This window comes from Lonchura striata, chromosome 6 (assembly GCF_050655825.1).
Source record: "Lonchura striata isolate lonStrDom1 chromosome 6, ASM5065582v1, whole genome shotgun sequence".
In the NCBI taxonomy this organism is placed as follows: domain Eukaryota; kingdom Metazoa; phylum Chordata; class Aves; order Passeriformes; family Estrildidae; genus Lonchura; species Lonchura striata.
The window spans coordinates 23,534,168-23,561,399 of NC_140708.1; the positions used below are offsets into that span (position 1 = coordinate 23,534,168).

Below are 27,232 nucleotides of genomic sequence, written 5' to 3' on the forward strand. Positions count from 1 at the left end.
GATTCCCTACAGCCTGTCTTATCTGAGCAGATATTCCTCCCCTTAAAATTTAGTGTGAAAATTATGAAGTCAACAAAAAATTTTGTATAAGATTTGAAGGTTTCATCCAACCTAAAGTTGCATCCTTTCCATTGGTTGTAGTGAATCACACAGGAGCTCCTCAGATTGCTGGTTTAAAGGTTCATGAAAAGACACTAAAGCCTTTTCATTTAGATGATGCTCTGTAACTGAGACTCTTGGGCTATGACAGCTAATCACTAGGAGGCAATGAAAGTCTTACCAGAAAATTTGGTTGAGGAAGTAGAAGATTAATCTCTACCAACTCAAAGGGCTAACTACTTAAGGCTAGAGCAGAACAGCCCTTAGAGAGAAGAGTTTGTGGGCCTTCAGAATTTTCTTTTTCATAATGACTCTCTGTGCTTCTTGCATGCTATAAAAAAGATCCCCTTTTGCATTTCAGCATCTCTATTTCCTTTGATCTGTACACATTTCTCGTTGATGCTAATAGAGAATGACACTGATGGGGAATATTTTTGCAACAGGGGGAGCATAGAATTGTTATTCTGGCTAAAGCAAAAGCAATATGACTTAAGCAGAGTATTTAAAAGGCTTTACTCAAAGCGGTGCAATTGAACTTGATATTAGGCTTTCTCACTTTTTTTTTTTTCATTGCGATTATGTCCATATTTTATCCAGGTTATTGTGTTCTTGGAAAATTATACTGCAACCCATTCTAGCACGTTAACAACAAAAGAAATTCTCTAGCTTATTATAAACATCTTTCAAGAAACCAAAAGCATATGTCCTCTGGAAATAATTTTGCTGGTATTTAGGCTATTACAAAAAAATTTCCCAAAACACTGGAATTATTTTGTAATGTTCCTTTACACTCTAGCTTGTTAGCTTAGGTTTTCTAGAATATTGTCCCAATGCCCCAATATAGTCTCTTCCTTGGGTTGCACAAGGAAGATGAAAAAGTAGCCCAGAAACTCAGCAATTTGTGTCTGTCTTTGCAGTAGTGATTATGTGGTACATGTGCCATCGGTGAAAAAAGACCTAGTGTAGACACCAGCTGTGCAATCATTACAGTTGGAAAGAAAAGGTTATTTTATCCTGCAGAGATTTGGCAGGATGATGATAAATTTTTTTTGCCCCAAAGCAGATGGAAAGTTTAAAATCTGAGAGTTTTTGAGAATTAAAATTGGGGAGAAAAGTTTACTAAAAATAAAAGTTTCATTTAGATGTATTTGATATATCTTTTGTATTTTCTTTTGTATTTTTTGTCTTTCTATAAACTTCTTTAACTTCAATTAGTTTCATTTTCCTCACTGAAAAAAAAAGTAGTTTAACAGCAGAAAGTATGGATTTTTTTTTCCCTGAGAATTCAAAAACATAGACAACTCTGTTGTAAAAGGAGGCAAGAAGAACAGAATTAGGAAACTGCTCTGGGAAGTACCCTGCTCAGCTTCTGAATGTGCCTTATAGACTGACTTTGGTTTTGTTTGCTTTGTCCCTAAATGCACTTTATTGCTAGGTGAGTCCATATTTGTTGCATCACTTTTTAACTTAAAACTATTAACTCATGTCCATAGATTGTGAACTTTCTGGGGGCTGCTGCATCTCTCCAGGTGCACTCTGAGGTGAAATACAAAAGCGAGTAACATACAGAAACAGCTGCCTGAAGTCCAACAGTGAGGCATTAAAACAGAGTTTGCTGTCTGCATGCAGCTGTGGATCCTCAGTTATGCTGGGGGAGACAAAGCTGATTTCATTGTTTGAACAGGCTTTACTCCTGCTCACCTCCAAAGTGTTTGGACCTTGACTGGTGTTGGGTAGCAAGAAGGGAAGAGCAGCAGCTATTTGAGGGCTATCCTTGGAATTAGTCCAGAAAGAAAAAGTATCTGGAAACAGATTTCCTTCAAGTTCAGCATGTGTTGAGGTGTTTTATTGACCTGCAGGAAATATCTGAGTGCTTTAACTGGTGAGAGCTTTTTGTAAGAGATCTGAAGACTGCCTGATTACTGATGTGCCTGGGCACTGGGATTTACTCCATGTGCATGGCAAAGGGTGGCTGTCACCCCTGGTGCCAAGTGCTCTCATCTGTGTCTTTGTCCTCTTAGCATAGCTTTGGCCTGCCACATGTCAACACAAGGCCTTTTTCAGGGAGTTTTAAAACTCTGCCTCTTCCTCTATCAAAGCCTGACCTGTATAAGCAGAGTTTGGCCAAGGGGCAATCCAAGCAGGACCAGCAGAGGAACAACAAGCTCCTTATCCAAGCAGTAAAATTGCCCAAGATATTAGCTGAACTGTTCTCAAGTCACCTGGCTTTATGCCCAGGTATACATGGTTGTAAAAAGTAGAGGTTATTTACTGACAATTGGTGGGAAGGCTCCCAGTTCTAAGCCTCACCTGAAAGTGAAACCATCACATGGCATTTGAGTTATGCCAGTGGCATAAATTTAGGATCCACCTTCACCTAATAAAGAAAGTTGGTCTCTCTGGGATCTCTCTACTGCCAGAGAAGGATGAAAGGGTTCCCAAAAGGCAACTCAGAGCAGTAGTCAGAATTACCAGGAGCATCAGGCTCCAACTCCAACGCATCTCTCTTTCTCTTGCCTACACAGAGAACAGAGCAGAACCACAGCAGCTATAAGCATCTGAAGTGAGTTGGTAAAAAACTCTGTCATCTATTACAACTGGATGTCTTGTCCAGGCACTACTTTCTTAAAAAAGCAGAGAAACATCTCACCATCCATCTGATTTGTTTGGTATGTATCTGTAAGAGTATATTTCAAACAGAAACTTGTACCCAAGAGAAACTGTTAATGTTTTTTCACTTAGTATAACCTATATATATATATATATATATATATATATATATATATATATATCCATCTTATTCCTGCAATTCAAGGCATTTCTGACTTATACCAATGAAGTGCAGAATAAGGCTCCCCATTTCTCACTTGAGAAGTCTCAAAATAAGTGTGAACAGTACAGTTATGATTCTGTCAGTAACTGGTATTTTTTTCCAAAACACCAGCTGCTAGAAGCATGTGACAATGAACAGCAGGTTTCATTTAAGGACAGGCCAAGTTTGGAGACATGAGAACTGTTAGAAAGCTGGAAAACATAATCCAGTGTAACACAATGCTCAAAATTAAAAGAACCAAGATAATTAATCGCTTGAAAAATTATTACTTAAAAAAGTACCTGTATAATTTTTACGGCTATTTATAATATATGAACTCAGAGTTCTAGTAACATTACAACATTTGTATTGAGAGAGGAGTATACAGAAAATTATGACATTTGAAAATCACTTACCAGGATCAATTTTCTTTGAGGTTTCAAGAGCTTGGGCTTCGGGAAATTATTGGCAATTGGAGCTACAAAAATAAATATTCAGGGATCATTTCACATTGTCATTTTTAGTATATGTATCAGCAATCACACCATTCACTTTAATTTTTAGTATATGTATTAGCAATCTATAAATTACATATAAACAGCAAATTAGAAGTAAATTCATGTACTTATATATTAATTTAACCATATTTCAGGTATTTTACAAGAAAACATAATGAATGTTTTGAATTAGAAAAATTCATAAGATTAAAGAATCTGATATGCAAGACATGCTGTTTGTATGCAAATATTAGAGGAAGTATACCCTCTGGGAACTGATCATTTGTGATCTAACCCACAGTAATTCTTCAGGGCCTTTCCCTCTTCTCTCCCACTGGCTTAGCACTGGCAGCGTTGCTCAGAAAGTACACCCAATGGTTTGTGAGACTGACCCCGGAGTTGCAAATCCTCCTGGAAAATGAAGTCCCCAAGAGGCTGGTCTCTACCTGCTCAGTTTGCTTGGCTTCCCAAGTGCACCACCAGTTTTAAAGAGTGCAATGTGCTGGCTTCCCTCAGAATACCCCAAACAATTAATTTCAACTTGCCTAACTTTAATCTTCTCTTTGAGCAGGGTGAATATTGCTGCAGAGGCTCCTCTCTCCCCTCTAGTTAGTAGGAGCTGAAACCTCTTGCTTGGACTCATTGAGTAGCATCTCAGAATGGCTAAAGCTGCAGGGAGGTGACTGCCTGTCCCACAGCAGGTACCAGCCATTTCTTCCCCCCAAATGGGAGCAAGAACAGGCCACCTCACAGGCAGAGACAGTGGCAAAGTGCAGGATTCCTGATGTCCCACACTCTGCTGTCCCTCCATGGTTGTGCTCAGGATTTGAAATACTTCTGTGCCTCTATTTTCATACCTTTTGCTGGGATGGCTGGTGGCTGCTCCACTTTCTCTTTCTCTTTCTTTTTCTTTACCTTCTTAGGCTGTAGAGGAGACATGCTGGTTACACTGGTAACTGTCTCACCAGAGCTGCAAAACACAAGCCCAAGGGTGAGGGGAAAATGAAGGCAGTGGAAGGAAAGAAAGTTTGTCCCTGTGAGTTCACACAAACACATCACCTTCCACTTGTGGGAGTCTGTGCCCAACAACCTGGATTGTGATCTGGGTACCCTCTTATGGGGGTTGCAAACCCTCTGGGATCTGCATTTTTTCAGCCATTATAGTATGGCTGAGAAGCCCAAAGAGTCTCACTCATCCTGACATAGAAAAAGAAAACTGTCAGGTTTAAACAAGATGCATTTCATAGAACCTCTTCCTTAAAAGCATGTATGACCTCACTGCTGCACCTAGGGTGAACTTCTGCCCACCTGCCCTCGAGGGTCAGAGTCTCAGATTACAGTAGTTACATAAGCTCCCATGGGAAGAGCATGGAAAAGCAAAATCTTCAATGCAGATTATGGGCTAAGACTGGCTGAGGGACTAGGAGAACATGCAGCATGTCTTCAAGCAGCTCAAAAACCCACATCTGCAAAATCTGGCTTCTTCAAGAGGGCCAGTGTGCCCAGGGAATATGAAACAAGAAGCTGTTCTCCACTCTCTAACTCAGGCATTCCCCAGTACATCTGTGCTGAAAAGGTGCTCTTAGCTATCAGGGAAGAATCCAAATTATACTGTAAACAGACCCCTATCCACTGGATTTTTATCTTTATCACCTCCCAAAGGCTGAGATCAAAAGCCCTGCTTTGAATATTCAGGGCTCAAATATGCAGCCAGGTTGCAGTGGCTGTCACTGGGGTCACTGAGCTGTGGTAACTGACTCTGCAGGGGCTCCCTGCTTGCAGCTGAAGGGGAATAACATTGTACTGGCTTCAGTGGTGATGGAAGGAACCTTCACTTACAGCTGGGGTGTGGGGACAGTGTAAACCATTCAGTTATGATGACTGCAGTGATGGAGGTCACTTGGTAAGCAGCGGCTGCTCAGCTGCATCTGCCCCTGGGCTCACTGTAGCAGGTTAGGGCAGTGTGGTTGTGGGGACCTTTCTCTTCTGTGCTGTGAGTCCACCAAGCCATGGAACACAACCAGGGTCTCCATAGTCATAACACTGACACCACTTATTCCACTGAATTTTAAATCATTTGTCCCAAGCTACTGTTCCTCTCCAGATTCTTTTGCATAAAGAAACACACTCTTTATATTAATATAATAAAATATTCAGACTGGGCAAAAGACTTAATGAAAGTTAAGATGTCTCAGCTATTGCCCACACAAGAACAACAAAATTACAGACATTACCATTTTATGCAGTTGTAAATTCAAATGAATGTCACTACCACTGGTAAAATCACTCTGGATTTACATTTGTATGGATTGCAAAAGGACTCTGGATTGTTGGTTTTCCTGACTTCTGTTTCATGTACTCAGTCAAAAACATAGGTTTGCTGCCAAACTTTCTAAGAAGTGTTTAAAAAATAAAATATGTTCACAATGTACAAATAAATTACAAATGAGGGCTGGATTGAAACAATTCCTAAGTCTGCCTGCTCTACTATGAACCTATCCCACAACAACCATTTGTTTCTATACCAAAATCAAGATTAAATGGTTTAAAACCAGCAGAAAATGAAATTGTTATGCCTGGTTTCTTTGTACAGACAGGAAACTACCTAGAAAAAAGACTACCAAAAAGGAGACAAGAATGATTTTTTTAAATGTTTTTGGTTTTAATAATCCAAGGTCATTAAGGCAAATGTGTAGCTTAAGGATGCTGTTGTTATGACATAACTTCTTAAGCACAGTATATGAAAAAGCTCGGTGTCAATTCATTGCATTAGTTATTGTTCCTGCTTTTCCAGGAAAAGTGAAGCTACAAAGAATTGTATTTGAGACTTGCAGACTTCTTTTAAATGCCAGGGTCACACAGGGTTAACTAATTCTGGGAGATACAATAACTATACTTGCTGTCTCAGAGCTGAGTTCCTCAAACCAAACAAGGAGGCTCAGAAAAGACTCCTTGGACCTGAAACACTGCCTCTTTGTGAGCTTTCATGTTCTATGTCTAAAAGGAAAGTTAGTTTTTTATCTCCAGCTCCTTCTTCAGCCGCTGGGCTTCTATTTCAATGGTGTCATGTGGTACATTTTTTGAAGGATCTAATGAGTGTTTAGAGTGTAAGATTAACATAGGTGTTTGGGGAAGTAACCTGTGGAAGATGTGTAATAATCATAGAATGGGGCAGCAGTTGCCCTGAAGGTCACAGCTGTTCCAACACCTACTGAATCTTGACTTTGCTATCCTTATTAGAGTATAGGATGTGGAACTTCCCATTGCCATCTAAGTCAGCTGTTTTCTCTTGTCAAAGGTCTGCAGGGGGTAACAAAAAATGCACCTGAGTGAACTGGGAGTTACTCGGATATTTTTCAGATAGGAGAGCTGTGTGAAAAGGTGTCAGGGATATCTCGATTATTGTTTCTGGTTCTGTGTGGCAGAATGTGCTCCTGTAATGTGAGACTGGCACTGTGGAACCAAGGTGTCAAGATGGACAGCTTTCTGAGGCAAACACTTTATTTACCTCCAATTACTTATCTCCAGAAGAGCAGTAACTGAAGGACTAGAGAGTTCAGGCCAACACAAATATAAAAGACCGAAAAAAATGTTCCTGCTTTCAAAGCTTCACCTCCTGGGGGTTTCTGGATCTGAAAACTGGCAAAATGATCCAATAACAAGGAAAATAATATGAAGAAGGCCATTTAAAGAAAATACCAGAAAATGGAATTAGGTGGTTTGGGAAACTAAAAATAACTGTACTATTTTATTTAGGTAGTTATTTTTAAAATGTGGTAAAGAAATGGATTTTGGTCAACTCATTTTTTTTTCCTTAATTTGTTATTGGTCAAGTAGCAAACCAAAACCTAAACATTTGCTTTGTTATACTCCAGAAATCTGGATTTAATTTTCTTTTCTACCACAGTCATTTTGTGAGACCTGGGGCAAATCACTTAGCCCGTTGTGCTTTAGATTCCAATTAAAAGCAAAAACATCATTCTCATGTCAAGACAAAAAATATTTTAAGATGGTTACATATTACTGCAGTGGGAATACAGACATTTCTTAGACACCAGACTATTAATGTAATTTTGAAAGTGGAGTCTACTCTTTGTTTGAAATATCACTAAGGGAGCTGGAGTTGAGCTTCTCTAATCAAGGCTGAATTTTGCACAGTAGTAATTTTAAATGACAAGGACCTCATGCAAATTAGTTAATCAGTTTGTCCTAATGGATATTTAGACAGTAGGTTTTGGGTCTAAGTGTGTCGAATTAAGTTCCAAGACAAGGAATTTACAGGTGAAGAGCAATGAGTTTGAAGGAAGTGATGGTTTGTATTTTGAGCAGAGGATGGAAAACAAATGGTACCAAGTGTGAAACATAATTATGATGCTGGTAACACATTCATAGGTATTTAATTTTAAAGCCCCAAAGTCAATGCACTTTAGACATGCATTTGTGTGATCAAGGATTTCATTAGCATAACTTGTCACACTGAAATACATGAAACCATGTTTTTATCCATATAGAGTCATGCATTTCTTTCACTTCTAGAGGATCTGTTTTACGGTGAAGAAATCACCTTGGCTTGTTTGCTCTCTAAGTTCAGTGTTTGCAGCAGTATCACTGCTACATCATCTATTCCCAGAGAGCCAGAATTTGTTGAATAAATTCTTATCTAACATGCTCCATTTTTTCAGTTGGATCTCATTTTTCTTCTCTTTTTATATTCCTTACCAATATACTTTGATTTCCTCCCCTTCCCCATTCTTTTTTGTTGGTTTGTTTTTTGTAATTCCAACTTTGTCCCAGTAGTTACTAAAGAAGGGGGAAAGTGAAAACATGCAGGAAAAATGAAAACTGCTGAGCTGTCTCTAAATTTTTGGGTGGTGCAATGGCTGGTCAAGGTCACAGAACAAAGATCTGTCCATAAATAACGTGAAAGTTTTGGTTTGTACTGGCCTGTCCTGAACCCTGTGCTGCTTTGTTTTGATTTCACTTTTGAGTGCCAGTTAGATTGAATACAATGATAATCCCATGAGAATGCATAAAAATCACACTGTTGGAGGATCTAGAGTGTGCTGTACTTGGCATTGAATCCCATAGTGGTTAAAGAGACTTTGAGAAACAATATGTGACACCAAGAGGTGTCACATATTTAAACTGAAAGGCTAAAAACACATGGTTTCTGTCACTGAAAACTGGGAAACAGCTGTGCTGTTATGAGGCATTCCTCTTTCATCTTTTTTGTTTGTAAAATATTTGTCATATATTTTTACTGCAGTTCCAGTCCAATATACATATTAGGAAAATCATACAATGGGAATCAGTTTTATAGCCACACCATAAAAAACTTTTGGCAGCTGATAGTATTTAAAGGGACAGTGATTAACACTACAGAAGCAGAAGAATTCTTCCCATCACTTGGAGTCTTCAGCTGGGAACAGACTGTGAGCCTTGAAAATCTGAAGTCCACTCTGTCCCTGTGTGTGGGAGCCCCTGGGTCACATTGTGATTTGGTCTATGTGCATGGACAGTTTAAGTCTTTACCATCCCATGAGGTGTTGGGGAACCCTGGAAACCCACACAGATTGAAAGCAGGCTTCTTCAGAAAGCAATTCAGAACATCAAGGAGAGGTTTGTCACTGGAACACCTGCAGGACCTACAGCTAGATTCTCCCAGGTAGATTCTCCCTTTTCATGCACAACAGGCACATTCAGGAGCCAGGGATCTGCGAATCTTAATGTTCCCATAAGCATTTTGAAAACATTACTCCTATTTTTCACATAGAGCAAAACAAATAGCACACATAGCAAAACAAATCCAGAGCTGGTACCTTGGTACAGAACAAAGAGATGTGTAATACCCTACCTGTTCTGGGGGCATTTCACCAGGTAATGCTTCACTGTTAAAGAAAAGAAAAAAAGAAAGAAAATGTGGCTTCATACCAGCATAGTTTATGAATTTCAAATGAGCACTGCAGACAGACCTGTGTTGCTGAGAGGGTGGAGTTGCCAGGCTGTTACACTGGGAGAGCAGATGATAGTCACCATACATTGTATTGTGCTTTAAAATGCAGTCAGACTTGAAGACATAGCTAGTCTTGGGAGAGGGGAATGTATGAAACAACACCAAAAATCTGCTGTGGAAATGCTGGGCAACACACATTCCAGTGGTCAGCCCAGCCAAAAGACAGCTTGCTAAGGAAAAGCGCAGCAGGCCAGTAATTTTACTTTGAAGACTTTTATTTCCCTTGTGGTGCCTGTATTTATTTCCAGAAGCCTGAAATAAACTGTTCACCCACAGGAGGCATGGCTATTCCTAATGTAAGTCAGACTGTGGCCACAGGCATAAAGAGATCCCTTCTGGGATTAGATCAGAGGTCCAGTCCAGCCACCATCCTGTCTCTGACAGCTGTGTGTGTGAGCTGTGTAAATCCTTCTTCATATTCCTTTGAGTCAGTAGTGCTGAGCAAGGGCAGCTGCCCCCACTGCAGCCTTTTAGGAGCCAGTGTTATTAAAATGCTCTTTTGTGGCTTTCTGGCTTCTATGCCTCTCTTAAAGGACAGACTCTGGCTCTCCTGGTCAACCTACTGCCAATTTATATCTCAGAAGGATGAGAAAGTGCATCCCTGGGTCATGATGTGAAGTTGAATGCAACACAGACATGCCCCTCCCTTCCCATTCTCTGTTCTTTAAAGGACCATGAAAAGCAGACACCAGGGCACTCACATGACTCTGCCCCTATCTATAGGAAAGTTTTCATATTTGGACTTAGCTATACAGCTCCCAGGAGGTGAATTTTGGTCCTAAGGAAATGGGTGCTGAGAGCACCAGGAGCTGGGACTAACACAGGACAAGGTTTAGGCCAGTCAAGGCAATGCTTCCATCTACTTGTCTGGCCTTTTTAAAATGTATAGGAGGACAGTAGCCCAATCCTTCAGGACTAAGGGAATGCTCATGTACAGCGCTGACACATTTTTGAGCATGCAAATATTCAGATATTTGGGTAGCAAAGAAAGGTTTCAGCATCTCATAAGAACCTGCTTTTTCTCTTTTGTAAATCCTTGTTCTATATTGTATATTAATATTTAGCTGCTGTTGGTTCAATGTAAAAAGACCTTTCCTTCAAGTTGCTTGTATGCTCACAGTAGTAGATTGACAAAACCAAGCAAATTCTAACCCAATGTCTGCTAAAGAAAAACTGAGATATATCAGTCTAGCGCTTGTGGCTTCAGGGTGACTCACCATGACCAACATACTTAAGTGTGGGTACTCCCTTAGCACAAAACCTTTGTCATCACTTAACAGGGTAAGAAAAATAACATCGATCTTACTCCTTCCTCTTGGCAAGCAGAGTTGTTGGGTTCAGTTAGAATCAGAGTTACTCTGCTAAGTGCACAACCAGGAAGATGGAGCCACAGTCTGAAATGTGTTTGTGGTCAGGCAAGGGCTTCTCTATACATCTATTTCTGGCTTACATGTCCTCACTTGTGTATCTGAGTCACTCACTCCTTCGTGGGATCTCTGTAGGCTGCAGAGGCAGCAAATTCATTATTCTCTCCTGTCATTAACAGCAATTCACTAACCAGACTCCTCCTGAAAGTTTCTGTTCAGAGGTGGTCCTCACACTCTCCTCTGACATGGTGGCTGCTAAGTGTGCTGGTATCTCATCCTTGTAGCTTGTGTGCGGTCTCCAAATAAACCACTTTTAAACTGAGATGAAAGTAGAGCCTGCACTGGTTACTCCACAGATCTGAAATAGCACTTCTGTTTACAATAACACTGGTTTGATGCAGCTTCTTTGAGAAACCCTCTCTGAGGCCAAGAATGACACAGTAACCCTTGATCTTGAAATATTATTATGGAAAGACAGATTTGAAAGTTGAAATGATGCTTTAGTTTCATAAAATACTGTGAGATAGTGCTAATAAAAGCCCTCAAATTCCCAACAATATAGACAGCTACTCAAGAAAGGAGAATAAAATAGAACAGAGTTAAGATTGCTTTGAAACCCCTCTACACATTTAGAGAAACATGGCTCATGCAAAATTTTAGCTTCTGGTCAGAATGCAACTCAATGGTTTGGCACTTGGTCTCCTCTAAAAGAAGTTCCAACTACTTTCAATTTATGTTTGTGCAAAGGTAGAGGATTTTTGAAAAGTCCAAAGCAAATTTAGTTTTATTTCCTCGCTATTTAAAGGGAAGAAAATGCCTATGTTCTAATTTGACTGGCAGAAATTTCCTCTTCCTACCAATCTTATTTAAAATTACAATCAAGCCAAGGAAATGTTTATTTTTCCTGCTTTCTCTGCACTCCTCTCCCTCTGTTCCCCTTTCTGGCAAGGACTTTGCAGTCATCAAGAGTGGTATTTCACTCACCTGTGGATCTCCTCTTGTTCAGAAGGGACTGACAGAGAATGACAAGTGTGAAAAGGAGGACACTGACGATTCCTATGGAGCACACAAACACTGCATACACGTACAGATCTGAAACCCAAGCACAGATAATGGTCAGTGCTGCAGCTGGTGCTTCATGATGATGGGACAGGAAAAAGTTACACCTACAAGATGTAAACAGACTCTGGTCCAATAGATTTAGGGTAACAGTTCAGAAGTAGTTTAACCCTCTTGAAACTTTCCTATAGTATTCTGCTTAGTTTGAAATTTGGTTGAAGTCTGCATAAATGCAAATAGGCGTAACTGCACTTCAGAGTTGTGACTTTCAGAAGCAAACAAAGGACTGGTTTGGGGTTTGGGGATTTTTGAGCAACAACTCAAAACCCAAAAGGACTTCAGTTGAGTTATTTCCCAGCTCAAACAGCTATACTTTTTTTTTTTTTTTTTTTTTGGTTACAAAAGGAAAAAACAAGCACTAAAACAAGAAAAGTAGCAGTGGGGAGAGTGCTGAGTGGCTGGGGAAGAAGGAAGAAATTCTGCAATTGCTTCTTCTGCTGGCAGCACTGGCTTGAAATTTTTGTAAGATTATTTTTTTCTTTTGCAAACTACAGCCTTAGTCTCTCCTCATGGCTTTAATTCAGGTCTTGTAACATATTTCCAGTGGTTATTTTCCCATTGCCCATAACAAATATACAAGAAACTCTAGTCTCTTTTGTCCAGCACTTCTTGTATCTTGTGGGACGATTTCTCAGGCAAGGCTGGGTTTGCACAGGAACTAGCAAAGTTGGTCCTGATTTAGGACACTTTAGTTGTCCTGTCCATTGGACTAAACTAACATCATGTATAGACACAGTAGCAGTTAGATGTATCTTTACCTTCAAAAAACTTCCAAGCTTCATGATTTTTCTTGAAAGTTGGAAGATCAGAAGATTTTGTCAAAATCACTGAAAAAAACCAAACAAGATATGACAAAAACTGAAAAATGTGTGACAAAGAAGTTTGAACCTCTTGAAGTAAATGTATTCTGCCTTAGACTTCAGTGTCCCAAGATCTTGCTTTGTCTAATTGTCTTTTGATGAAACAGTTCAGAATTGTCACAGAATTTTCCTCTCTGTTTCAGAAGGCTGGATGACTGCCAATATCATAACAGCTGTACAGCCTAGAACCAGAATCCAAATGCTCTGACTGCTGAAATGTTGCTCAAAACCCTCTCTGCTCTCCTCCACCAGATTATGTATGCTGATATTTTTTATGACATCACTTAGGCCAATTCCATGACTTTTCTTTCTCTAGCAATCACTGCAATGAAATGGGAGTCTGATAATGTCCTCCAGATTGCCAGCAAGGTCTGAACCTCCAAAAGACCTTCATGTGGCAAATCACTAGAGAACAAGTATCTTACTGGCAAAGGAATTCATTACTGAGTGCCCTGCAGGGATGTGAAGGGTGGGGTTAGATCAACAGATATACAACTTTCAGGATTGATGAAATCTCTTCAGTTTCTATGGGAAGCTCATCCTGAATATTTTAACAAATTACTCATTTTTACTTGAAAGCATCACATGTGTAGATTTTTGGCAAGTATTTCAGGATAACTTCCCAGAGAAAAGGGCTTTTGTTCATTTTGAGAAAAAAATAAACTTGCATTCCTGCATCTTGCAACATTTTTACTGTTAGAAAATGCCACATGTAACTAAGAAGTCAGACTTTCTTCTATGGTAAATTCTGGTAAATAAGCTTCCCAACAAGACAGATTGTTGTGATCATCTACTTGTTTTTGTTGTCCATGCCAATAGGATTATACATGGACTGCCTAATTTTCTATGTTTGTCCTTCCACAAGTAGTCTCTTCTCTTGGACTACTACATCATTTAGAACATATATTGCTCTTCCTAAGAGATGTGCAGTATCATGAGGGATTGCCTGATTGTAAGTGATGGTTTTGGGGTGCTGAATATTGTTCTGAGAAAGATACTGATTACTTTGAGTTTTCTGATAGGAAGGGAGTAGAAGAACCATTTTTCTGATTTTTTTTTTTTCCTGATAAACTTGGTTTTTGTGTATTCTCAACTATAATTAACTTGGTTTTAGGCTGACATTGATGACACAAGCCCAGGAAGAGAAGCCTTTAATGAGAATATGGGGGAAGGAGAAAAAGTTGACCTTATCATAGACATTGTGTGGCTGGATTAGGAGGCACTTCTTGGCAACACTGGCACATGGATTTCTCTTGGTTTTACTAAAAATATTTACTAACAATATCCTTCTTATAAATGCTTTCCAATGTCTTGTATTCACAACACTGAAAGGGACAAACTGCAACAGTTCAAATTTCTGGTGGACCTTCTGAAAACACTACAGAGTTGCTGTAGTTGACATGAGCGCAGGAACACAAAACTGTAACAACTCCATCTCCAAGGGTTCTTTTCCAAAAAATGCATTTTTCCCCTAAAGTAGAAGCCAGATATGTAACTAAAATTTAAATGTCATCATTATATGGTAAGGAATTGTAGCCTGTAACTCAATTGTTTTTCTGTAAGTCCAATATGTATATTTGTACAAATCTATGTGTTGCGACAAAATGTGTTTGCAACTTACTAATGGCCTATGCAAGTTTGCACAAGCAAACTTGCTGGAAAATAACAAAATCTGAATTTAAATGAATAGCAGTAGATACTACAGATCCAGCTGTCAACTTGATTCAAGAGCAAGTTACATTTTGAAGAAGCAGAATTATCCTTTTCCCCCTGGAAATCTGCATCTTGCAGAGCAACCTTCTCTTTCTGTGTGAATATTTTTTTTTTTTAAAAGGGACTGTTCTATTTCTGCCTCTGCTTGATGTGCAAAGTTTTAAGAAATTTGTCTGGTTCTTTAGTATAAAGATGCTATTTTGAATTTGGGCATAACTGCAAACACATTACTGGAACAAAATGTTAGGCAACACAGCAATTGTGATGCGGTGGAACACTGCTACCTTATTTGAAAAAGCACCAGCAGCATAACTTAAGTATCCAAATGCTTCAGGCAATTTGTATTGCTCCTTTTGTTGCATCCTGGGTCTAACTGCAATATAAGTAAATCCCTTTGCAATAAAAAGTGTAACTGATCATAATATAAAACACAAAATGCATTTGGAATAAAATTTCCTTGAAAAGCCCAAGTGTTACTTTTGGGAAAACTGGAAACTTTATCAGTACTTGGAAAAGCGTTACCTTCCCTCTTAAGCACAGCAAGTACTGTACACTCAGGGTGCATTAGCCAAATGCTAGCAAAGGTGGTCGGTCCTTTGTTTCCAGTCAAGAGGCTTTAAGTGGTAAAAGAGTTGCTATGACATTTTAAGATATACAGTATTTCAGATATCTTTTGGTATCTTTAATCTAGATTTAGAGTTAGAATAAATAGGCTTTTAAGGGGCCAGGGTGTTTGTGGTGTTTGCCTCATATCCCCACAGGGTGTCAAAACCTTTCTGCAGGCTGGCCAGCCTTCCTCCCTTGTCTCAGGTTTCCTGCTCTGCTTTGGGTCACTTGAAGTGGAGAGCGGCAATACAGCTGAGCACAGTGTGAAAATGATGAAATAATGAGATCGCAAATCCCTATTCTGATTATATATTCATGACTCATACTAGAAATCTGGGGGAAAATATTATGTAAGGACTGGACTGAACAATTATGGATTTCCTTTTTTTCAGTAATTTCATTGATCTGAACTCCATAGTTTAGCTCTGAAAAGTAATGAGAGGTTTCAGTGTTATAATTAGCAATATTCCAAGAAGCTATGAAAGATGTGGAGTGTGTCTTTGTGAGGAGGAGTATGACAGGTGGGGTGACAATATTTTATATTGCTTTTTCTTCTGCTTTTTCTTCTTCTTTTTCTTACTTGGAACATGCCATTCCATCTCCAAGAACTCCTGATAAATCCATATATTTCTACTACAGGCATTTAGGAGCTTACATCATTCAGTGAATGAGAAAACACTCAACACTGCTTTCTGGCCTTATCTTTAAAGTTGTCCCTGTGAGAAACCAACTTTTCTTTTCATAGAGACACAAGCAGAGGGGGTAATTTGCCAGCTAGCACTGATGGCACAGCTGCTGAGCAAAACCACCTTTTCAAAGGAATCTGTTCTCGAAATCCAACTTCACCCATCTCTGAGAGTGGTGGCTTAAGAATTGAGCTCATCCATCCCAAAGAGATAGCTTGTCTTCAACTTGGTTCAACTTGTTGCTGGGCATTTTATCCAGAGTTCAACACCAGCAGGCTGGCCATTGCTCTTCTAGCTCTGCTTTCTGACTGCAAGTGGTATAAACAATAGCACTGAAGTGATAGTAAAAGTGCTACTTATCAACTGGTGCTAGACTAGAACTAGGACCAAGGGAAACACTAAGAGAGAGGCAAAACGTAAGTTGACTATTAGGTTTTCTTCTCCTATCCACAGATTACATTCAAAAATAATCTAAATTCAAATGTCTTATGGGTGAATTTACAAGAAAAAATGGGGATCACAGGACAAGAAGAAATTATGGACTTGAAATCAGTAATCTCTCACCTCTTATTTCAGTAGCTGCTGTACCATTTGACCATGCTGTCCACTTATTTCTGTGTTTGCCAATTTCCTGCACTTTGCATATATAATGTCCTTGATCTGTTTGCTGGAGGCTTAAAATAAGAAATTTGTACATAGTTCCACGTTTCTCTTTAAGAAGATGAAGTCTTTGCTTGTGAAAATGATGAGTATAATTTCCATAATACTGGACAGACCCAAACTTTGTCATTTTGATCATCAGATGCTCCTGGGTCGGTGATGCAGCGAAGACCCACCGCACAGCCAGCAAATTGTCTGTCTTTCTCTTTTGAGAAACGTGGCAGTAAAGGGTAGCATTATCCCCCTCAGAGTACTGCACTGTTGGTCCAGGAGAGACTGTCACATTTAAAGCCTCACAAACATCTGTAAGGAAAGAAAAACTGGTGAGAATCCTCCATACTGGCACAACAGTGCCATAATCTGTCCCAGCATGCAAGCCCAGAGCAGGTAAACTGACAGCATCTCTTTAGTGTGCAGTAATTGAATGACCTTGTAGAACCTGACATCATCTGCCTCTCTGTGAATGTTAAGGATGGGGTGAGGCCCTCCTCCTGTGAGTCTGCCCCAGCATTTTTTCTGTCACTAATCAATAACCTAGAGATGACATGGAGACCTTGTCACAGGACCAACTTCATGTAAACTTTTATCGGTCTTTTACAGTTTTGGAAACTGTTTCATGACCAGCTCTTCTGACAGCTTGCATCTTTCTTAGGACTTCCAGGCTAAATGCTTTCAATAACCAGTTTATGCTCATTTGTCCCTGTGCCAGCTTTAAGCTTAAAATAGCATTTTCTTCTCTAGAGCTTACTTCCTGACTCCATATACAGAGCAATTATCTGGCCTCAGCCTTTGCTTTGTTGAGCTAAAGAAGACAAGCTCTGTTAGTCTCCTCTAGTAAAGTAGTGTCTTCCCTATTCACCCTAACAGCCCTTCTCTGCATTGGTTGTAGTTTAAATTTTGGGGTTGATTGTAATTAATTTTTTTTTAAATGCAATTGACTGCAGTTACAGGCAGTGTCTGGAAAAAATTCTCCATTGTCCTGTGGAATACTCGAGTACTTCTCAGATTTGACTGATATACCAGGCAAGGTATATCCCAGAATTATCTTGTCCTTTTTCATATGTGATTTTCTGTCAGGTGACAAATAAATAGCATAATTGTTTTTTTTCCCTTCTTCGTCATTTGCAGTTCAGTCACCAGCATATCAAAGAAATTCTTACTAATCCCCAAGTATGTGATTTTTCTGTACTAACTTCTGCTCCACTTCTGTTACCCCATCCTCAATTTTTCCTACGTGCTGTCCTCTTCTTATGTTTATTTGATAAGGTTGGCATTTCAATGTGCATGCTTCTGTCTACTTCTTTTAGACATCATTTGTGCAGACCTTACATCATACTGTTCCCTAGATTATCACTGCAAGACCACTGAATTCTCTATAGTCTACAGTTCCTCATGTCCTCTCTTTTAAGTAATGTTCTCCTTGTCATAATCAAATGGTCATCTCAAACCTGGTTTAAATTCAGACTAGTTTTTCTACAAATTCAAGTTAATCTGACAGTATTTGCATGGCAAAATATGGCATGAGATCATACTGGGATAAATTGTTATTCCATTGTTCCATTCATTTATGATTCTTTTCTAAAATGTTCTTCATCCTAAACCATCACTTACACCAGTTCTTTGTCTCTCTTGCTTTACTTCTAATAATAGCCAGTATAGGTGAAGGCTGAAAAAAGTGTCCAGAGCTGTTTCCTAGAGGAAGATTTCCTTTTCCTGACCTAACTGACTTACACTGGACTGATTTTCTGAGGCATGGGAATCAACACTCATTTTATTTCCTTCCAAATGCACATTAAGAAAGTCCTGATTAGTCATATCAGAGAGTGATCTATTTCTGACCAATGCTGTACTGTGGCAATGTGCTCCCTAAATGACTTGTGATGTGTAACCCACCTGTGTGAGGGCATCCACTAGACAGAGAACCACATTCCAGCAGTGAGCAAGCACTCCCTGCAATGCACTCTGCAAAGCATGAAATGTCCTCTAAACTGTGAACTTCCTGCTATGTGAATACTGTATTGTACTCAAATACTAATGAGAATTGCAACTCTGGGAGGATGATTTTTTCATTTCTGGACACTTTTCTAGCACATCAGCAAGGAACATTTTAACATAGGGGATGAGTGTTTTGGCAGAGGCTATTGTCTGACATCAGCTCCTGAAAGACAAACATATATTTATCTTCAAAATGAGTAAGTAAAGTATTTCCATTCTATTTCTGAAGGAGTTCTGGAGACAAAGACGCTGGTTTTATAGTCCCAGTGAAGCAGTGAAATGAAGCAGTGAATTGTATCACCTTACTTCAGTAAATCCACTAAATTAAAGAAGTTGCATTGCAACTGTTTGAGAAGAATTCTGAAAATTAATAGTATGATCATTATTTTGTGCCATTTCCATCAAAGCCTCTACTGAATGGCATGTTTATTCCAAGTAGACATTATTTTTTTTTGTTTTGAAGGAGAAAATATTTTATATAAAGAACAGTTCGGTTTTGTTTTTTTTTTTTTAATTTTTGAAGATACTACAGCTAATCATGGATGAGGTTATTGGTAAAATTATTTGTGCATTATGTTTGTGTCTGCAATTCATGTGAATGCCAAAATAAGAGGTTATTTTGGATTGTAGAAAGCATAAAAGTAGAACAGGATGTTGAAATTTAATCTTAAGGCTGAATCCCACCAAAAGGTATCCAGGCATGAAATTTCAGTTATTACTGTCTGGACTTACCAGCCTTGGTGCTTTACCAGCAGAAGCGAAGCCAGTAACTGGCTGTCTCTGCTAGGAAAATAAGATTAAATTTTAAGTCTGTGCTGCTTAGTGAATAAGGAATATCTCTGAGATTTTCAACACTTTTTTGTGTCCTCAAATGTACTTTGTCTAGAAATGTTTAATAAATCATTTATAAAATTATGGTTTGGAAAAATGAGAAACACAGACCTTTTTTCTACTGAAATTATGAACATGTCATGAGAACTGTAAAGAAAAACAATTATGTCATTTAACTGACATGTGAATTTCGTTTTTGAAAAAGCTGGCTAGGAGCAATTGTGAAACAGAGTCCCCAAATAAAAGGCAAAAATAAAAAAAAAAACATTGCTTAATTCCAAACTAGGCAGAACATAGTGCCAAGAAGTACCCAAGAGAAAATGCAGAGGAAGTCAGATATGGTGATGATGGTTGCCTCTGTGAGAAGATAAAGCAGCATTGTACATGAAGATTCTGATCCCTTTCTAGCTGTTTACACTCATACAAACATTGGTATTTTATACCCAATGCTTCTACTTTTCCTTTGGGGACATGCCTTTTTATAGGGACATACCAAATTTTGCCTCCTTCATGTTTCTGATCAGCGGGAACCTATCTCCTTATCTTCCTTCTCTGGCTCCCATTGGTGCTGCTGCACAAGTGCAGCACTGGGGAGAGTTTTGGAAATCTCATGCTGCTTTCATCATGGTATCAGCACATGTTGAACAGGGTCAGGTGATACTTTTATATAAAGCAGAAAAACAATATCCATTTGACTTTATCCTAATATTGCCATTAGAGGAGGAACAGTGGATTTTGAAGGAAAGAGTTTATTTACCTCCTATGTGGAAAGCAAAACCCTCATTCAAGGCCCTCAGACACTAGTGGACATGTTCCTCCTGTCTTTAGCAGGCACTGGTCAACCCCAACATGAGGTTGGCCCTTGTAATGGGCTTCCTGCCAAGAGCAGGAAACTTCACAACTTAAGAGCAGACTTGTGTGCCAACATAGCACTGAATTTCTAGACTTCAGATCACTGTTCCAAGTGAGGAATCACTGTTTATCTTCTTCTGCCTTCCCAGTACAGTACAATGCAGCTGTTCAGGTGGAGCTCACCTGAGCTCAACAAGGTGTTCAGGTGGAGCTCAACAAGAGTTTCAGTCCTTTTTCTGCTTGGAAAGGGAAATTATTTACAGAATGGGGGGAGGAGAGAGAGAGAGACTTGGTGATTTCTTTGCAGTGTGCTTAACCATCAAACTTCTCTCCTTTTTGCAATGAGCTTGTTCAGTTGCTCCCATCCCAACATTTTAGCTGCTTGCTTCTCTGGTATGTTCCACCAGCATGCCTCAGTAGCCTGTGGGGACTCAGGAAAGGTGACTGCTGCCTAAGCTCTGTTTTCAAAAATCCCACTTTGAAAATAGTCTACTTCTGCTTACACCAGCAAAGTCCAAGAATTAGTTAGATCTGGACTTTGCCATCTGCCATATTACATAGCAAAACACTTTAACAGCACTGTCAGGAGCACCGAAGTATATTTCTAGCACCCAGAAATTTGTTTATGCCAGGGCCTCTCCCCTCTGTCTGTGCTGGAACAGTGCCAGAGGACTTAGAGTGGCCGCTGGTCCTTACATGTGGTGAGCAGTTTCAGCGTGGCTGTGGTTTTGTGGGAGAGCCCCAGTTACTTCAGCTGAGACAGGAGTGGAACTGGTCCTGCGCACAGCTGCTCCCAGTCCAGGTTTAGTGCTGTATACAGACCTCTTTCTTCCTCCATGGAGACGATGGCAGAATCTACAACCCAGCCTCGAGTGCTGCAAGGACTGACAGCTGGGGGACTGGAGGTGGTTACCTTCTCATCTCAGCTTTGCATGACCAGAAGCATATGGGGTGGCTTTTATCTGTGTTGTAGTTTGTTCAGTGAAGCTATGCTACTGTCAAAGCCCGCTTTCGTTTGATTTCCTTACAATTAAAAAGAGCAGATGACCCAAGAAGAAGCAAAACTCTTTGTTTAAATGAAAATAATTAGGAGCTGGCTAGCAAGAGCACCAAAAAACAACCAGCCATTTACAGTTGAACAGATCTGTCATCAAGTTCCACAAGTCAGAAGCTCCCCCTCAGAGAAAGCCTCTGCACTGACTAAAGATGGACTTGAACCAAACCTCTGCCTCCACCATCTCATGCCTTTTGCACTGGAGTTCAAACTGAAACCTCGAATGAGCGAGGCTTCCCCACCCCTCTAAGCTCACCGCACCTGGAAGTTCAGATCCAGACTCTGTGTCTGTTCTGCAGCTTCAGGACACACAACGCTGTCCAATACAATATACCTTTGTTTTCAGAGGCATAAAGGGTCTTAAAGAGAGGACGCTTTTTACAAGTGACCTACAGGTCCCATTTCCACCTGATGCCAACGGGATCGGGGCACCTGTGGAAAGAACAACGCCGAATCTCCCTTCGCTTCGGCTTTGCCTGGCACAGAAGACAGCCGAGACCCACTTCCATGAACTCGCATGGAGAGGGCTTTCTTTTCTGAAGGGGATCCGATCGCTGCGAAGAAGCGCTGCTGCCGGGCGCCCGGGGAAGCGGCAGGGAGCGGGGCAGGGAGCGGGGCAGGCAGCGGGGCAGGGAGCGGGGCAGGGAGAGGGGCAGGGAGAGGGGCAGGGAGAGGGGCAGACAGCGGGGCAGGGAGAGGGGCAGGGAGAGGGGCAGACAGCGGGACAGGCAGCGGGGCAGGGAGCGGGGCAGGGAGCGGGGCAGGCAGAGGGGCAGGGAGCGGGGCAGGGAGAGGGGCAAGCAGCGGGGCAGGGAGCGGGGCAGGGAGCGGGGCAGGGAGCGGGGCAGGCAGAGGGGCAGGGAGCGGGGCAGGGAGAGGGGCAGGGAGAGGGGCAGGGAGCGGGGCAGGGAGAGGGGCAGACAGCGGGACAGGCAGCGGGGCAGGGAGCGGGGCAGGGAGCGGGGCAGGGAGCGGGGCAGGGAGCGGGGCAGGCAGAGGGGCAGGGAGCGGGGCAGGGAGAGGGGCAAGCAGCGGGGCAGGGAGAGGGGCAGGGAGCGGGGCAGGGAGAGGGGCAGGGAGAGGGGCAGGGAGCGGGGCAGGCAGCGGGGCAGGGAGCGGGGCAGGGGCGGGCGGGGGCTCCGCGGCCGGGAGCCCCGGGAGCCCCGGGAGCCCCGGGAGCCCCGGGAGCCCCGGGAGCCCCGGGGGCTCCGGCCCGCCGCGGGACCCGGGAGCTCCGCGGCGCCGGGCGGGGGCGGGCCGGGCCGGGGTCCCGCCGGGCCGAGGGCCGAGGGCCGAGGGCCGGGCTCGGGGCCCGCCGGGCGCTTACCTGGGGCCGAGGCCGCGGCCAGCAGGGCGGCCAGCGCCGTAGCCAGGAGGCGCATGGCCCGCGGGGCGCCGGGTCCGTCCCGTCCCCCTCTGCCGAGCTGCCTCCCTGCTCTCTTCCCCGGCCTCTCGCCTCCTCCCCACCCGGTCCTCCCTTCTCCCCTTGCTTTTCATCTCCTCCCCTTTCTCCTCCTTTTTTTCCTTTTTTTTTTTTTTTTTATTCCCGCTTTCTTCCTTCCCTCCCTACTCCTTTGCGCTTCCCAGCGTCCTGTCCCCATTCAACTCTCCGCTTTTTCTCGCCCCCTTTCCCTGTCGTTTCTGTGCACACCATGCCTGTAGGGCGGCATTAGGGCTAGACAGGCATCTCTAGCCTCCGCGATCCTCTCTGCACACCCACACCCCTTGCCCAAAGGACACGGATCTGTGTCGAGGGGAAATGAGAAACTCCCTCCTCCCTGAGCACAGAACGCCGCTGCTGGAGCAGGTCAGGCAGCTGGAGGCTGTGGGTTAGATCGCTGGCATGGGGAAGGCTGTATTAGGCATCCTCTCAGGTTTCCTGGATGTGTTGGCAATTTTACAAGCCCTCATGCCCATTCCACTCATCCCATTCCCATAGCTGGAACAGGACCACCGCTCCCTGGTAGTTCTAGTTAACATTAATCCCATTCTGTGGGTTCAGATGGTGGCAGCCTGGGGACAAGGAAGTGTAGCAGGCAGGAGTAGCCCAACAGCAGGCATGGGGATGAATGCTGTAGGCATTTAGGACACCTGTGCCAGGACATGGCATTCTGTGCTCTGGTGTTTGCCCTCTGCTGTGACAGCACCTACAGACCATTGACAATCAATCTAAAACCATCCTTGATTAATTGATACATTAGCTTAAGGTGCATCACCCTAAGATTAATGTTCTTGTTTTCACAAATGGTACTACAGTGCTAGGCCAGAACGAACAAGGGAAGTTGGCACCTTGCAGTCCATTCCTGCCTTTCTCCTGTGCTCCTTTTGAAGTGTTTATCTCTTGAAAGCCTACAAATCTCCCCAGATATGGATTTAATACTTCTGCCAGCAAGTATGATGGGTTATATATTCAGGTTGCATGAAGTGTGGATGATACAAACACATTGGCATTCCTGCTTCCCTGCATAGGGCAATTAGTATGAATTTAGCTACTCCACCCCTCTCCTAGTAATCACTTAGACAGGATAATACATGTCTGCTCTTAAACATCACAGATAATTTAGCGTGTGCTAAATCTGATCCTTATGAGACTGAAAACTGCCTTTAAAATCTTGTAATTTGTTTCCTCTAGGGAGAGACTTTGGTGTCCATACAGCAAACGCTTCTGACAAGAGAGTGATAGGTCTGGATTATGCACAGAGCAATCATCAGACTTGAGGAAGCAGAAGCAGTTTTTATAATTTATACTGCCTGGGGAGGTAATTAAAATTAGTAGATTCAAATCTACTCTTTTAACAGTAAAGGGAAATCCTATCAATAAGCTAATTCAAAAACAAATTGACAAATTCACCAGAAACATTCTACCAGCAGTTATATAGCTTGATGATCCTGATGGAAACTCCATTTCAGGATGTCCTTGGACTGCTAATAGAGAGGAAACCAGGGATGACTGGTTTTGCATATCTTTCCAAAACATCTACTCCTTGTCATTGCTTGAGAGAAGATATTAGGTTGGATGGACATCTTAAGCCTTCTCATATAGTTCTACTAGGCTTGTTCAAGCCTCACTTCATGTCTCTTATAAATTACTTCAGCCTACTAATCTTTTAATGGTGTGTACAAAATACTGGTGTAAAGACATCAATAAGGACTGCCTAAGATCCCAGGTGAGTGGTTGGGCCCTACAGAGCTGAAAGATGCCCTGCAAGGATCGGTATCAATTTTTGTTGTTTGTCAACAATCTCCATTCCTGTTTGCACCACCAGTTCCTTCAATTGCATTGAGAAACCTAACAAGTTTTGGGGCAGAACTAAATTATTTAACTGGGGAGAAGGCCTTATAATGTATTTGCTTATAATAGAAGACAGAGGAGGAGTCAAAGGCACATCTGGACTTCTGAAAGTCTAACAGTTTACTGAAAGCATACTCTTTCTGTTTTGAGCACGTGATCTCTGTACTTTTGACAGTTCCCTCTGTGTTGTGGGTTCTCTTTTGTGTAGAATTTGTGTAGAATTCTGTGTAGAATTGCTTTTATAGCTCCATCTTGAAAGTTCTTCAACATAAAAAGTGATTCTTACTCTTAAAGGGATATTTATTCTAAAGTTCCAAAGGTACTTTTGAAAGTGGTCTAGACTGAAAGTCTTTTTTACTTGTCATAGCATAAATTAGCTCAGGTGATGCTGCCCTTTTAGGTTTTTTGCTAAGGGAGAGCTTTTCTTTGCACAGCTAGAACAGGATTCATAGATCTATGTACACGTCTCTCTCTTGCTATCTCTAAATAGTATTGCCAGCAGCACTCATCAGGTAACCCAGCACCTAACACACCTGAGGAAATCTACATTGTGCCAATCCCTTAGGATATACTCATGTGGCAGACAGCACTATTCGGTCTAGTGAGATGTGGACAAACATAAACTTCTGACCTCCCATCTTCCCAGGTTTGATGTTGATTTGTTGGATGACTTTTTACAAATTGGTTCTCACCTCTGGGCTGCAGGTGGGTGAGATGCAACCTTCCTTTGTCTCTCTGTTGGAAGGGTTTGCTATTGGAACTGAGGCAACCAGGAAAGGTGGCAGTTGTATGATTTGAATTTCTTTACTGTTAAAATCTTACATCTCTTCCACCCATTTGTTGCTGCTGAAATGTTTCTGCTTTTGTAAAAAGTTTTTTCAAGGTTTTTTATGTCTCTTACCTGATGCCATCACAGTTTACCCATGTACCACAAATCCCAAAGGCCAAATGAACATGCAGTACAATTCCCTTTTTCTCCCCCAGGCTGGGTGCACAGCTCTCTGTAAGACAGTGCACCTCTGCTGCTCTGGAAGTGTGCTGACGCACACGAGTGGAGCCTCTGACCCGCAGGATATGGCTTTCTCAGCTCTGGCAGCACGTATGTGGCCTCGTTTCCTGCTGAATGGGCCTGCTCTGAGGAGAAAAGTGCCTAATCAGCACTCCAGTGCAGCTGACACAGCGCAGACTGACTGTTTGCAGAGCCTGGAGCCCCTCTCTCCCTGGGGCAGTGTTATTGAAATATCAGCTTTAGTCACTCGGGTGAGACCTGCTGTGTAAATCCCCTTTGCCTCTCTGCAAAGTCACATCTGTCAGGAGAGGTAACCACAGCCTCTTGGCTTTTGCTGTCCTGTCCTCCCTCTCTAGCTGTTCTTGACCTGCCTTCTTTCTTTAAAAGGTCTTACTTGCAATCCCACATCTGTCTCCAGAACATGCTGCAGGATTCCTGTGAGCAGGATCGTGCCTTGCCCTAACAGTAGTGTTGCAGTGTGGCAGGGGGACACAGTGGTATCCACTGCAACTCACACTGGGCTGCTTTAGCTGAGCTCTAGCATGGAAAAAAGGTTTTCTCAGGGCTGCAGCTCCCACCTTGTGTTCAGCTGCCAGCTTTCACACCTGATGTGCTGTTAAGGAGAGCTATGCTTGTTCTGAGTGATGTATGGGAGATTGCTCCCCACCTGCATCAATAAACTGTCTCTCTGAACTTTTCATCTTTCACCTGGCCATCATCTTTCAGGGCAACTACAGCTTATCACCTCATGTAGGCAGCATGCAAAGATGCTCTCTGCCTGTCTGGAACCTACCTTCAGAGACGTGGTTATGGCCAGGTCTCTTTCAGAATCCAGCAGCTGGTAGCTCCCATTGCCCAAGGAATCCTAATTAAAAATGAATGTTCAGTGATTAAAGATGGGTAAAATAAAAAACCAATACAATGTTGCCACGCATGGAGGGTGTTTGGATCTGTATCCAAACTTTCCTATTCCTTTAATGGGCCAAGTTACCTTTGAACTGTAGCAATCCAGAACTTATGAGCAACATGGTTTTGCCCATGTTATTTTTCTATGGCTATTTGGTGGACCAGCATGTGGAAAATATAGTTTTGTGAACCCAGTTCCTTGTGAACAGAAAAAAGCACTATGTAAGAGCTTCCAAATTGTAAGAATCATGCTTTTTATGTCTGTGAACATCATGCAATGTTTACACAGTGTTTGGGGCTTTCATCATATTTTTCTTGTGGCCATTTATTTCTGAGTGATTGAAAAATATCTAAAATGGGGTGATTTTGTTAACTGCAGATTTCCTTTCCCCCTGTGTAAAGTGTCCTTCTTCCATTCTCTTTTCCTTTTTTCTTTCGGGATTATGAATGAATGATACTGATATATCTGGGTAGGATCTGAGGTTTTGTGGCTGTTGTGCAGCCACTTTTATGGAGAAGTGAAATTCTTACTATTGATGCTATAATGTAGTTTTCATTTTCTCTTTCTTCAAATAAGAGCACATTTTGTTTTGGTACAGGAAACTTGCATCTGTTATTATTTTTATTATTATGTTTGGGACTGCACAAAAACACAGGGGATTTAGTATGTTTTTCTTAGCTTTTGCTTCAAGTTTGATCATTCCAATTTTCAGGGCACTGCTAATCCTGCGAAAAAATGAGACCTGTGGGTGTTTTGCAAGAGTGTTTAGAGACTCTGTCATGTGTACTTCCTGCATAGTTAGGTGTGTGCAAGAGTTGTCGTGTACAAAGACACAGTTCCAGCTTCATATAGTCAAATAA

The 27,232-nt window shown here is 41.7% G+C and overlaps 1 protein-coding gene across 1 annotated transcript in view; it reads right to left on the bottom strand.

The window, feature by feature from the left end:
* VSTM4 (V-set and transmembrane domain containing 4) overlaps positions 1–22,684 on the bottom strand; it is a 32,548-nt gene extending 9,864 nt beyond the window's left edge. Inside the window, exons 1-7 of the mRNA XM_021539241.4 lie at positions 22,492–22,684; positions 16,337–16,735; positions 12,666–12,734; positions 11,773–11,880; positions 9,263–9,296; positions 4,266–4,378; positions 3,328–3,389 (exon numbers count right to left, since the gene is read on the bottom strand). Coding sequence (XP_021394916.2) covers positions 3,328–3,389; positions 4,266–4,378; positions 9,263–9,296; positions 11,773–11,880; positions 12,666–12,734; positions 16,337–16,735; positions 22,492–22,546 — 840 coding nt within the window. The 5' untranslated portion in view covers positions 22,547–22,684. The remainder of the gene's footprint in view (positions 1–3,327; positions 3,390–4,265; positions 4,379–9,262; positions 9,297–11,772; positions 11,881–12,665; positions 12,735–16,336; positions 16,736–22,491) is intronic.
* Positions 22,685–27,232: the final 4,548 nt, after the last annotated feature.